This window comes from Pleurodeles waltl, chromosome 1_1 (genome assembly GCF_031143425.1).
Source record: "Pleurodeles waltl isolate 20211129_DDA chromosome 1_1, aPleWal1.hap1.20221129, whole genome shotgun sequence".
Taxonomy (NCBI): domain Eukaryota; kingdom Metazoa; phylum Chordata; class Amphibia; order Caudata; family Salamandridae; genus Pleurodeles; species Pleurodeles waltl.
In genome coordinates this window covers 172,889,906-172,904,708 of record NC_090436.1, presented here as the reverse complement: position 1 = coordinate 172,904,708, position 14,803 = coordinate 172,889,906, and the positions used below count along the sequence as shown (strand labels likewise).

The 14,803-nt window shown below is 39.6% G+C and overlaps 2 protein-coding genes across 5 annotated transcripts in view; one reads left to right on the top strand and one right to left on the bottom strand.

Annotated features, from left to right (window-relative positions):
- Nucleotides 1-6,643, bottom strand: part of WDR7 (WD repeat domain 7) — a 972,184-nt gene extending 965,541 nt beyond the window's left edge. For all 4 annotated transcript variants that reach the window (XM_069219934.1, XM_069219942.1, XM_069219953.1 and 1 more), the window contains exon 1: nt 6,518-6,643. The gene's annotated coding sequence lies outside the window, so the exon portion shown is untranslated. The remainder of the gene's footprint in view (nt 1-6,517) is intronic.
- A 510-nt stretch (nt 6,644-7,153) lies between these two features.
- Nucleotides 7,154-14,803, top strand: part of TXNL1 (thioredoxin like 1) — a 99,869-nt gene continuing 92,219 nt past the window's right edge. Inside the window, exon 1 of the mRNA XM_069219974.1 lies at nt 7,154-7,384. Coding sequence (XP_069076075.1) covers nt 7,287-7,384 — 98 coding nt within the window. The 5' untranslated portion in view covers nt 7,154-7,286. The remainder of the gene's footprint in view (nt 7,385-14,803) is intronic.

Genomic DNA, 14,803 nt, shown 5'->3' with positions numbered 1-14,803 from the left:
AACAGCACTCTTGGGCCAAATAGAGGAGCTGGGAGACCCACATGCGGAATGCAGCTTCATAGGAGTAGCCTGCCTAATAGCCAAGTAAGACATAGCCCGCCTGTGGAAGCTGCCTACAATCTCATTGATGGCAGTGTGGCAGGCAGGTGTTGACTGGCGTGCACAAAAAAGAAAAGCCGATTTATGCATCTCGGGGTGTCCAAAGAAACATGATAAAGTGTGGGGGAAATGGTGGAACTACTACGAGTTATAACTGTAAGAAAACGGCAATGTGTAGAAATGGACGGATGTGATGCTATAGTTCTGAATATTCAACGCCTGTTACTAATGTCTCTGGAAAGAGTCAAAGGAAGGATATATCGCGCATAGTAAGGCTACAGGGATAGGTTTGACAAGTCGTATGATGGGATGAAAGAGGAACTTTAAGTAAGTGACAGAGTTAGAGTGAAAAAAGGTAGTATTGTTTTGAAGGTATCGTATTGAAGGGTGAAAGCAAAGTTTTACCACCTTAGGGTGTGAAATAAATTCTGTGCAATGCTGCTCTGCTGAGTGATGGAAAGGTCTGGCATGCCAGTTGGCTATCCTTGTACAGAGGTGGTAAAGACCTTCAAGCTCAGAAAATAAATTATGATCTGTTAGAGACTGAGGGTGGTGATGAGAGTTGTGCATCGTTGCAGTGTTTTTGGTAATTGTGAGATGTTGATGGTGGAAATGCTGAGGATGTAGCAGTAGCTTCTTCTGCTGCAGCAACCTCGTTGGGTGTTCCAGTAAGTAAAGCCAGGTTTGACAGGAATATCATTAATACTGTGAGCAATGTGACAATCAATCAATAATACTTTATTTCGGTATACAGTGCCATAAAAGTCACAAAACACCACAATAAATATTACATAAAATATTATGACAATCTATTAATATTGTATGGTCAACACATGTCTTTAATTCGAAGGATTTAATTATTGTCAAGAGTTCACTTTGGTTTATATTATGTAGTGGAAGTTCATTTTTTATTATTGTTTCATTGTTATGTTTTTGCTGGTGAGAAAGCAGTGTTGAGTCTACCATGGAGCCTCTGCCTTCATTCCACCGGTCTTCAATTCTTGATGTGATAGAATGTGGAGTTGATTAGTGGTGAGGTTAGTAACCAAGGCAGGACTCTGCTCTGCATCAGGTTTGAGAAAGAGAATAAACTAATGTGTACAACTCGCTGTGGCTCCTTGTTAGGGCTTTATACACTGGGCCTTTCTTCTTTAAAAGAACAGAAACAACATTTACACACAGAATCCAGCTAACCAGAAACCTGTAGTGCATGCACTCTGGCAAAGTACTGGACTAGAAGTGTGTTCAGGTACTGTATGCTCACATCCTATCAAAGGACAGGAAATCCCAAATAATCCAAGAAATGTTTATTTGTAGGACACAGTATGCAATTTCAAAGCATCGTCTACTTACACTTCACTTAGCAAGCAACACATTATAAATAATGCTATTCCAAGGTTACACGATTGGTTAGTAAAATATGTAGAAAACAGCCAGAGCATATGTCACTAATAGATCTTTCCCCTCGCCCCTTCAAGCACATTTAGCTTAAAACCTGGGCAATTATGCAAAATTAAATGATGAGAAATCTTGGGGCAGACATTAAAACGTGAATGAATTAATCAAATAAAAGCTGAGAAAGCAATTAAGACGGGGAGCAAACTGTAATATGTGTGCACATTTTACTAATAAAACGTATTGCTTATGCTACATATGGAGGTGGACAACAGGGCTTGAGGAACAAAAGGGAAAGGGTACAAATGGTACAGAGACATACTGGAAGTTAAGTGAGGACGTTGAAGTGGTGCAGCGGGGGCTGGGACTAGGTCTATATTACAGGAGCCAAGGTGTATACCAGTTTGCTGGAACAGATAGGAGTAAGGTGCTAACCTCAGCCTCCCCTGCACACAATTGCAGAACTCTGAGTTTGTCTCATTAGAGGTAGAGAGTTTCTGCACGTAGCCTATGTTAACTCTGTCTATCTGAATGTACTATGATAGAAATTAATGTAAAGCCCTAAGCTTTAGGTCAGTACCACGATACAGCCCATGAGCTTCATATGGCATAGCACACAAGACCAACTCAACCCAAAAAAACAAACCTGCCTTCTGTACGGATGGATAATTAAGGTGAAACTTGCCCTAGTGGATGTAACTACTGTTACAACCCCTAATTGCCTTCCTGTCTGTCCGGCCACATTTTAACATGCACTAACAGAAAAGAGAATATTGAACCCAAATTATTTATCTCTCGTTCATTTGCAAATCAGAGACGTAAAACCCCTCAAGCAATAAACATGTTTCATAGTCCACTGTGATGTTATATTATTAACAAAACAAGAAAACAAGTAATTCTGGGGCCTGCCTGCAACCACCTGACTGATTAATAAGCACTGCAAAATAGACAAATGAAACACTGGCAGACCAAGAAGCGGACAGCAAACAGTGGAGTCTAACACAAAAGTTAAAAAGAAACAAAACACAAAATATATAAACTATTGCAAAGTAAGCGATCTAATTCGGAGATGACAAGTAGTCGTACAAGAAATAAAAATACAAAAGATGTATAAAGAAAACAGAGGAAATCATTATATGAGACAAGGACACAACTTTGTCCTCCTACGGTGAAGAAGGCCATGTAGTGTTTGATAACTTGAGAAACGGGAGACGAGAGCTGCAATCCCTGCTTTGAATGTAATGAACAGAACTGAATGGCTCTAGGCAAATCACGTTACTGCTCTGTGTGTCACTTGTAAGTAAGCATGAGAGCTATATGAAGAACTAGGGGCAGAGCTGAAGTGTCTAAATTACAGTCATACTTGAGATGATCCGGCTATATTAAAATACTAATGCGCCAATGCTATATTAATTTCCCAAAAGAACAAATAGAGGGAAATTGTGAGACTCTGGCCTCAGTGTACTACTAACTGCTGAAAACGTGCACGCCGTGTACTGCAGAGGCGTGTGATGCAGTCACTGCTTTGGCAGTATGACCTTTCCATTTTAATTTTGTCCTAGGTATTTGATAGAACTGTCATCTAGATTTAAAGAGGAATAAAATAGTTTGCAGACAACATGCACAGTAAAAAGTAATCGTTTTTAAACATGAACTTCACCTACTTTGCCCTGACAACACTGCCATCAGTAATCTCAGAGATGTCACTTTCTCATGTGCATTTTTATTTATGGCTAATGTTGTTGTATGTGGAGAAACTTTATTGCATATTACCCTTATGTAGATCATGTTTTCATACAGCACACATACTGAACTGAATTTCTTCTAGGTGGTGTCTATCATATTTGATTCTGAAGTGAAGTTATTTGTTTAAGATCACACAATTTGGTTACGTTGGTTAGTAAGAATTTGAACCGGCGGCGGCAGTTCACATGGGCTAATCAAGCTTTTTACATTTGTTTTATTACATGCTGGGAAGCATTTGGTCGGCTGATCACGCATAGGTTGTGAAGTACAGCCAGCTCATACAAATCCATGGCATCGGCCCGAACAGCCATCTGAATGTCCCCAGGGCAAAATTTTAAAAATGCAGAAAGGCGAATTTGTTGCAGTACTGCTGGCCAGCACCTCATCTGCTGCACAGGTGATTGGGGAGAGATCCACGGCTTTGAAAATGAGGTGTCTGTAAGGCTTGGCTCGATTTGGAATTGATAGCCCAGAGGGAACCACAGCTGAGCTGAAGCCTGCCAAGTCCACCTTTCATTCCCATGGACTCTAAGCTATCAACGAATGTCAAAGAGGATAAGTTAGCAAGATCAAGCTTCATTACTATGAAAACTGTGCAACACATCTTCCACCACCTAGGATTTCCACAAAAGTCCAAGCTACTATCTTTTTTGCACTGTCTAAACTTGATTACGCCAACAGCCTCTCCCATAGATCACCTCTATCAACTATGAAAAGAATCCAACGAATTCAAAAGTCTGCTGCCAGGCTACTCCTACATATAAAACTACAAGCCCACATTTCCCCTGCCTTAAGGACCCTACATTTGTTACTGGTTGCCAGAAGATCCACTTTCAAGCTGATTTGATCACCCACAAAGCAATACATGGAACAGTACCAATTTTCATCATTAACAAAATCACAAAATATATACACCAAACAAACATCAACTTCAGATTAGCGTCCCGCTTGAAAATCACACCATACAAGAAAAAAACCATGAATGGAACATCTTTCTCTGTTCAAGCAACCAAACTATTGAATTCATACCCCCAAACATAAGATACCCAGATAACCATCTTATATTCAGAAGATTACTCAAGAGCTGGATCTTCCCTACATGATCACTGTATTAAAAATACAAATGTACAGCAATAGAATGCACAAGACACCAATGGTGCACATGTGCATTTGTAAACATTTATACTTTGATTCGATGCACGTATTGAGATAAGTGCATCTCTACAAAAACAAATACACATATTACTTATGAATAAAAATATGTATACTCTCTTATGTTTGTGGTTAATTAATTTACAAATGTGTATATTATGGGTAAAATATATACAATCCTTGTATTTATGCTTAAAATCTTTATAGGTCATTCATTATTACATAAATAACATAAGTATCTGACTACATGCTTATGGACCTCTATTTAATATGATCACTCATATCACAACATATAAATGTGATTATACGGAACATATGCGTAAATGTTAACTATTCTATATACTTATTACTTAAAAAATCATTAATACATAAATTGAAATAATTAAATAATAAAAACATAATACTAATGAATGGAAAAACAAAAACAAAAACATGGGTATGTATCTTTATAGTTTTATACTTAGTAGAGGAATGAAAAGAAATATATTTAAAAAATAAAATATATATTATATGCATACATAGGATGTCTAACTTTATCATTTCTATATATAAGACCAATTCATCAATAACATAAAAGATGATGAGTGTGTGATTCAGGTTTTACATTTCTATAGTAACACTCATCAGTCACAATATGTAAATAAGATTTTAGCAATACCTTAATCATCATATACATGTACAAGTAGATCAATATATCTATAACACATAAGATGATGAAGTGTATGTCTATGCATTTACTTTCCTAAAATAACACATATCTGTCACAATGTGTAGATATGATTATAGCAATTGTATGTATAAATGCTTCCCATTGAAATACTGAGGAACAAATATTAAAAAAAAAAAAAAAAAAACACATACTAAATAAAAAATACGTAATTTACAGTGAAAGCAGAAAGCCCGAGTTTGTAAATATGTAGCCATGTATATACACATGGGACTTTATCCAGTACACTTTTTCCATATGCGTATTGTGGTAAAATCTCTATCTATGAATACCTCTTATGTGTGGTAACATTACACATCTATATATTAATATATCTTCCTCTCACTGCAGAGAAGAAAAGAAAACGTATTTCTACAAACCTCATCAAATCACCACTATATAGCTCATCCTATTCCTCTTCCAAAATACCCCCTACCTTCACTCTCATCCCAAACCTCTTTCATACTATGAACTCCCGAATAATCCTTTCTAAACTCTTCTCTGCCCTAGCCTATTCATCCAGCTAACAGACTCGCACGTCTACCACTCTCAATAACAATGTATATTTCCCCATAGTAATGCATCACTAATCCACCTTTGGCTTCAGGAGCAGCATGCTATGAGCCAAAAAGCATTTCAGCGTCGTCAGGGGTAGTAAGCACTATATAAATACAACTACATTTATTACCTCTGCAGTACGGTCAGTCTCTATCAACAGGCATTTTACAATCTACCTCTCAGAAGTGTCATCTCTGCTTGTCCCAACAGTGCTCTGTCAGTACCTTAGCAGTGTACTCCCTCTCCCTCCTTCGTGATCTTAATACCTATCTCTAAAAAAAAAAAAAGATATAATTGCCTGTTACAACATGGGTCTGTCTCGTTGTGGGCCCTTATATTTCCGAACAAGCACTCTTACCAACAGTCATGTCATTTGAGACCAACCATTACTGTTTTTTTAGCCAAAGATATGGTGCTTCTTTAGACTCTACGTGTTCTTTTCCTCAATGTAAACACTGGCATATACATTCCTCGGCATGCAGTGTGCTATGGGATTAAAAGACTGGAATAGCAGACGGTGCCACAGATGACATGGTTCTGTCCAGCACCTACACTGTATTCCGGAGACATTTCCTGTCAGGGACAGCCTCTTCACCATGTACGTTTTTTCATTGACACCCACTCAACAGCGCTAGTCTCTGAGCACCGCCATTAGGCTGTCAGTTCTCGTGAACCTGCGTGTCTAAAAAGCCTGTTCCATCAGCAGATGTCTCTGACTAGACTGCCCGCCTAAGTCCATATAACTGCCATGCCACGGTAACATGCACTCTCTTAGCAGCGCCTGTCTGTCTGCGGTGTTATGATGAGTCCGTCTGCGGTGCCCCCAGCCCTCCTGTGCCCCCGCCCGCACAGCACACTCACGCTCCGCGCTGTTCGCCGCTGGTGCAGTCAGCGATCGTGCTTTTGCGCTCTCTCCTCCAGCTCTTCCTCGCTGTAGCGTACAGTCAGCTGACAGTGCCCTGGCAACGCTCGACTTACGGCAGGGGTTGCGCAACGACCCAAGAGTCGCAAAGCTAAGCAAGCGGCGGAGAGGCAAGCAGCAAAATAGATGAAGGACCACGAACATAGAAACAGCATACACATTTCACAATAAAGAGGAAATTGCTGGCACGAAACTGTTACAGTATCGACATTCTATTGGAATTCCCTGCATTATATCAAAACTCGTGGATGGCCCTGAAAATCAGAACGGACTCATCAATTCAATGAGGGTAACAAAAGGGCAGCAGGTATCTTAGTAAACACTTTAGTCTGCGTCATGGTCTTGTGCCGCTGAAGTGGATCCCTTTGGAATAACTTGGATGCGCGTGTCTTTTAATTTCACTTCTCTCATCACACTGGCGGCCTGTCGTTTATCTCCGTTAACTATCTCTTGCCTGGATGAAACATGGAGGCCAGATGGAAGCACGTCCGGGTAACAGGCTGACGTAGATTTGCAGGGGCGACCGCTCAGTACCTACGATTGGCTGTGCGCTATGTCTGCCGGGTGTCGTGGCCCCGCCCTTTCCTCACTTCACATCTCTCACTGACCCGGCGTGACTAGGCAGTCAGTCACTGAAGCTGCCGCCCGTAAATAGATCCTGTACGGCCAGTTGCACCAGAAAAGGATTTCGACCACGCCGTGCCCGCCATGGTGGGGGTGAAGGCGATCGGCACGGACGCTGAGTTCCAGCCAGAACTGAGCGCAGCCGGGGCACGGCTCAGTGTGGTTAAGTTCACCATGAGAGGGTAAGGAACGTCACAGGGCTAACCATTCCCTGTATCCTGTCAGTGTAGATGGCCTTGATCACTTCTGTAGCCCTCATTTAGACAGACTGTACTGTGCGTACACCTTTGGTCTCTAACTCCTCCTTGTAGCTTTCACACATAAGACTCGTCGTTTCCTTAAAAAAAACCAGACAAGTATCCTATCTTAAATTTGGATCGGGGGTGGCGTAAAATCCATCAGGTCATCTGGAATGCTACGTTCATTTACATCGGTCAATCCATTTAGACCTCGCAATGTATCTGATGTACCATACTTCATATGTAAAGATGGGGTTTGTTTTATTCTATATCCTTACTACACAGTGTAATTACACAATCGGCTTCCTCTTGTGTGAGCCAAGCAATCTTAGGTCCTCTCAGCCATGAAGGTTTTTTTTTAAAAAAGCACGTCTTTAATTAAGTTGATCAGTTTGGAAAAGAGGAAGGAAAAAGTCTCATGCAAGTAGATGGTCTTATTTCGTAGGGTGTTGAATGACACACAAAATGACTCGAGCAGCACTTTTGTGATAGAAAGGACACCGTGTCCAGTTAGTGTGGCCACGGTCTGAGCGTAGCTCACCCTCATCTTAATGACTATTCTTTTCTTCAACTTACCTGTCACCCGGTCAGGGGGTTCTTTCATCACTCTGAAGAATATGCCGCTTTCGTTTTTTGATGCCCAACTCCCTTTTTTGCTTTCCTTGATTTTCCTTGATATTGTCTGTCTGCTGTTTTGCTTTAAACTCTTCTGTATACGTAGTTCCTTAAGGATTGTACTGCTAAATAAAGCGTCCGAATTTCCATGACCACATCCAATAAGCGGCCTGCCAAACTTGCTTATCTTAAAATAGCTCAGTAAGTTAAGGTTCGCTTTCGAGGCGAAGGGTCAAAACAAATAAAGCTGACCTTATGATCTATAACAAGGGTGTCGTTTTAAAAGAAATCATGTAAGAAAAAAGTTGAATATCGTTTAAAACCAATGAAATCAGGGCCTTTCCAGTGTGTTTAAGAATTTAAATTTTTAGATGAAAATTCAAGCAGTCTCTGAACTTGGTTTTGATAAATGGAAAATGGAGAGTGGGGGCAAAACAGCAATTTATGGTAGCGTTAAAGTTGGTAACATTTTATTTATCCATTTTATTCTCTCTTAAATTCTTAAGAAGGTCTCTCCAGTGAGTAAACTGCGCAACTGTTAACTCCGATTGAAGCCAATTACCGTAGGCTTTAGTTTTAAGGGCCTGTTGTTTTTTGTCTTCTCTCAGTTCTTTCTTATGCCCTCAGAAATGTGGCAGTACCCCTTTGATAGCATGAAAGAAAAACGTACAGTCATTGTGGTTATACTGGCTAAAGTGTTCAGTGAGTTTGGATTTTTTTTATGCCTGTGCTGTGCTGTTCTTTCTTCCAGGCATCTCTTTGGTATACCTGATATAAGTTTTACTGCAGGATCATTATGGAATGTGTATCATTAAAGAAGTATCAAAGTTACGTAGTGTACAAAATTGAGAGGGTGATGCTTTTGAGGTATTTTAATTTCGATGCAGTTCCTGCCTAGGGGAGAGAGAATGCAGATGTGAATCCCAATTGGGTTTTCGGCCCTGAAGATTACAGTAATGTTCTGCTATGATCTTCTGTTGGTTTTATATGGCCACACTGTATATATTTGTTTTTTGGTTTTGTTTACTTAATGTCAGACACTGACCCGTTTAAAGTTGTGTTTACCCTGGGATCCACTGTATGAATGGACCAAATACAAATGATTTTTTTTTCCTTCGGAAATCAACTTGTGCTTAATGCACGTTTAAAATCTAATGTCTTTAAGTCTGCGTTCCCTGTTATTCAATTATCCTGTCTGTAGTGGAGTTGATTTTGTAAGCTGCCGGAATCTGTCTTTTTTTTTTTCATGAAAATTGCTTTATAAATCATAGCATTGCTTCTTCCACTTGAATATTGAAAACACTGTCTCCTGAGCAGTTATGCTTCAGTCTCAAACTCCCTAGGGATGTTCTTAATTTAAGAAGAGTGATGTCCACTTGTAGCATGGTGGACAGACTGTATGCAGTTGATGTTCTGTAAAGTTGACATTGAAGGTAATCATCTTTTATATAGAAACCAATAATCTTAGTTGATTCTGATGTCATTAACATGGCTTATCAATTACACATTTTTGTTACTGTTCGGGTAAGTGAGGTATTGTTTTTTCTCCTTGCCTATTCAGCATTGTCACTGACTTATCCTTCTGCAGACTAGTAGTCAGTCAAGGTGTTTCTACGTATCATTATCCTAGTTCAATTGTCTTTTATGTTAACTGTGATGTTTCCGTTTCGAGAGAGCAGCGCATGCCATCTCCGTGGTGATTGGAGAGGGGGCGGTGTTCTCGAGACGGAAAAGAGGTTGAGGACGACGCAATGACAGTTGCGAGGGAGCGGATGGCTGGGGCGACAGAGAATAAAGAAGTTAACCTAAATTAGTACTGCCTTGCTGTTTATTCGACGAGGTAACCGATCATCACATTGGCGACGAGGATGGGAGATTGAGGAGATTGTGTCCACGCTTGGAGGAGCGAAGTATTTTTCCACGCTGGATTTAACCTCAGCGTATCACCAGGTAGAATTGGAAGAGTGTTTTCAAGAGTTGACTGCATTCATTACACCTTTTTGGTGCTCTTAAATTCACAAGGATGCCTTTTGGGCTAGTTTCCACAGCTTCTGTGTTTCAACGTATCATGCACAAAATTTTGAAAGGAGTGTGTGGTGTAAAATGTTATCAAGATGATGTGTTGATTTATGCAGAGTCAGCAGAAGAGCATTGGAGACGGGTGAAATTAGTGTTGAGATGTTTAAGCCAAGCTGGTCTCACTCTTAAGAGGAAGAAATGTCATTTTGGTCTAACTGAAGTTGAGTATCTGGAACACTTGATTACGGGTGATGGTGTAAAGCCTAAACCTGAGTTAGTCAAGACAATAAAGCAGTTAACGACTCCTCAAAGCAAGGAGGAAGTAAGTTCATTTTTAGGAATGGGAGATACATAGTGAATTTATCAGAAAAAACAGTAAATTTGAGAGATTTGTTAAAAAAAAAAAAAGGGTGAAAAGGAATTTTTCCTGATCAAGGAAGAATTGGATAATGCCCCTTGTCTACAGGCTTTTAAGCCAGACAGTCAGACTGTCATAGTCACTGATGCCAGTGCGAAAGGGCTAGGTGCTATATTGATGCAGGAGGATAAAGGAAAGAAAATTATGATTGCCTGTGCATCTAAGGCATTAAATGGTGCTGAAAAAAATTACTCTGTGATAGAAAGGGAGTAGTTGGCTATTTTCTGGGCTCTCAGGAAGTTTAGACAGTTTGTGTGGGGCACAGAATTTCTGGTGTTATCGGACCACAAACCTTTGGTTGAAGTATTCGGCAGCAAAGGTTTAAATTGCATTTCTGCAAGGATTTAGTAGATGGATCATCGGTCTACAAGACTTCAAATTTAGGGTGGAATATTTACCGGGCTCATTGAATGTGAGTGCAGATTGTCTTTCCAGATTAGTGAGGGAGGACGCTAAGGAGGGTGAGGAAGATGGCTTATCGTCGCAGGAGGGTGATGTCTGTGAAGTTTAATGTAACGTGAGTGAGATTATGTATGGTGCAATAACTGAGCAGGAGTGGAAAGAGGCGGTGAAGGAAGATGTTGAACTGAGCGAGATCTGTGTGGCGTTAGAAGATGGGAAATTTAGTACCCTTGGTAAGGTGTGGAGTTTGATAAAAGATGAATTGGCGGTGGAAAGTGGCATGTTATTGAGGGGTACTAGGTTGATCCCGCCAAGTGTTTTGAGGAAGAGGGTTATGGATCAAGCTCATGAAGGCCATATAGGTATCGTTAAAACTAAGGAGAATTTAAGAGAACTTTTGGTGGCCTGGCATGGATTTGGAAGCCGAGCGAGTGGTCAGTGAATGCATACAATGTTCACAGAGTGACAAGATATTGAAAACTCGTAATGCACTGATGCATTGTAGGAATCTACTGAGTAAACCCTGGGATGAAGTTGCTATAGATATTGTTGGTCCCTTATCAGGCGAACACTCTACCCCATATTTGATTGTATTAATTGACTTATATTCCAGGTGGGTGGAGGTTAAAAATGTACGAGATGTCTCTTCTTATAGTATGATAAGCTTTCTGGAAGAGATTTTTAGAAGAGAGGGTTTCCCTAAGTCATTGTTATCTGATAACGGTCCGCAATTTTGTTCAACGATGTTTGTGGAATTTATGAAGGAAGGTGGCATTACACACAAAAGGTCAGCAGTATATCATCCTGAAACGAATAGTGCAGTAGAGCGTTTCAACAAATATATCAAAGAAAGCATTCAGCTGGCAAAAGTGAACACCTTGAATTGGCGAACAGAACTATTGAAAAGAATTACTGCTTATCGGTTTTCACCACATTCTACCACGGGAAAATCTCCTTTTAAATTGTTTAAGAGAAGGTTACCCAACACCAAATTATCCCCAGCTTGGATGGGATGGATGAAAAATTAGTTTAATTTGACAGATACAACACTGCGTGATAGAGAACTAAGACTCATGGAGAAAAGAAAGCAAGAGTTCGATACTAGGAAGAAGGTGTCCAAAGTGAATATAGCTGTGTGTGATGTGGTGAAGATAAAGGCTCCTGTAGGGTGTATGGACGGATCAAAATTTACGAGACCCTTAACAGTGGTCAAGGTATTTAAGAATGCCTAAAATCCTCTGATGGCAAGATTTGGAATCTGAACAGAGTCGTGCGGATGAAAGAGTTAACCGAACCGTGTATGGGAAGAGAAATTATGAACCAAAGTAAAATATTGTCAGGATCTCCAAGCCACAGCCGAGGTGGAAGTGAAAGGTGTGAAGGAACAAGGAGAAGTAGTAGGAGGAAAGTCAGTCCGGAACGTCTTAAAGACTGTACTTGGGTGAAGGTTGTATGAGTTTAAGTTTGTCAGTTGCTCTTTATTTCTCACTGTGTTATGGGGAATTTAATTCATTCCATTCAAAACAAATTTTTGTCTAGGGTCAAACTTTTTCTGCTAATGTTTGTTAATTATAAAAAAAAGGGAGATGTGTGATGTTTCCGTTTCGAGAGAGCAGCGCGTGCCATCTCCGTGGTGATCGGAGAGAGCGCGGTGTTCTCGAGACGGAAAAGAGGTTGAGGACGACGCAATGACAGTTGCGAGGGAGCGGATGGCTGGGGCGACAGAATAAAGAAGTTAACCTAAATTAGTACTGCCTTGCTGTTTATTCGACGAGGTAACCAATCATCACATTAACTCATAATAAAAGTCTACATGTGTTGGAGCAGTTCTTATTTCAATCGCAATCTCTTGTGCTTGGATGAATGGTTGTTTAGCAAAAGAAAAGTAGTTGTTTTTGAGACAAGATTGTATCTAATATCTCATTTAATTCAAAGTGAAGTGCTTCTATGCTAAAAATAAGTGAATGCTTTGAGCCTTTATTGTGCTGTATGAAATTATTTAAGCTGGCGATGCCTATGGTGGCCGGAAGGTCGCCAGGTTGTTGATGTATTTATTGGAATTTGCCCAGAATGTTGTTGGTGACCCAGATGTATAATGGAAGTCCTTTAACAAACGTCTGAAGCTGAAAGTAGGTGTAGTCTAAGACGTGTGGTAGCTGAATCTACAGCAACTGGAGGCAATGGTTGGGGATTTTCGATTTTAAACAGGTTGTAAAATGTATCCATTTTGTGATGAGAACAGAAAGATTGCTTCCTAATCTGTGAGAAATGTCAGCTCCCTACATGAGTTAATTAGTTCTATAAGCGAAAAGTGTAGTTTTTTTGGAGTCTGTATTGAGTGTTGCATCACATGAGGGGAGGAGTGTGTTTGATCTTGCACTTTTGAGAGTGACTATATTCTTTTCCTTGTCTACTACTTGTGACTCTTGTTAATAACGTAATGGAGTCCTTTTAGCACCATTTTGTTTAGTAAGAACCTTGAGAATCTTTAATAGTGCTGTTCAGTTTGCCAACATTTTGATTCAGATTGGTGTGGAAGAGATCAACTATGTTTCCACGTGGTGGTTTTGGGTTGACTTTAGATTTGCTACTTAGTGTCATCTCCCTTGTGTAATTGGATCAATTTTCAAGATGGTGGGCAGGATCAATAACTGCAGTCACCCCTGTTTCCAAATTCAGATTCATAATGGTATTAAAGAGATTAATATCTTATACCAGTGGTTAACCTGTGGTTGAGGGTGGGGTTGGAGGGTACTGCTTAGGGGCTACTGTTTAGAAAATTCAATAATATTAACAGATTAATAAAATGTATATAATTAAAGAATGAAAATTGAACTCTGTAAATGTAAAGGAAATTGAAAGCTAAAAAATAAGGTGGTATCCTCATTGATTTGTAGGGCAGTGCAAGTGCAATAAACAGAATATTATATAATATGGACGATGGGGTGCTTTAATTGAATTTAGAAAAGCTCTACTCTTCCATTCAAATATATTTAATCGTTTGTGTATTGTTTTGTGGTTGAAATCGTCAAAATTGCTGAGACTGGGGTCCCGGCTTCCAGTAATGATTTGGTGGGGTTCCCCAGATTCCAATAATTATTATCGGGGGATGGTGTCCATGAATTGTAGCAATGATTAAGTGGTGGTCCACTGAAGTCAGAGGTTGAGAATTACTGTCTTCTATCGTTGTCTCACTTGTTACTGCTGGATGCACAGTTTTTTGTACTTTATCTTGTTGTACAGCAATATTGTCTTAATTCTAAAAGAAAAAGAAGTTGATGGATTCACTAGAATGTTTTCAGAATCACTTCCAGAGGAGATTGCTATTGATGATTCTAAATTCAATGTAGAGGTAGATACAACTGTGGCAGTTCAGAGTTTCAAAGTTGTTTTGCTTCATAAGATATGAGGTGATACATTCATGTGATAAATAGTGGGAAAAGTGCATATCCAAAACAAGAACCACATGACCCATTATAAATCGATAAACAGTGCAAAAAAAGGTCCATTACAACATTCAATATTTCGATCCCTTAAGTGAATATTATGATCATCAGGACTTTTTTTCTTTTCTTTTCTTTTAAGAACCTGAAAGTTAGATGGTAAAAGCTTCCAGGCACTCTGGGTAGAACGACTGTAAATATGTGTGAAAAATAATTTTGTAATTAGCTGTGCTGTTCTTGTTTTGATACGCACTTTGATCACTATTTATCACCAGTTTATCTCCTAAAATAGAGCATGTTTTGCCCCCTTCATCCACTGCGCCATTGTTAATCAGTTAGATTTTTCCTTTCTCGTATTTTTTTCGGTTGTTACAAATAAAAAACTATTCAGTATTTAAGATTGCTGACATTGTGTCTTGGTACCACTCTTCTTATATAATGTTACTACCCAAGCTCCCTGACGAC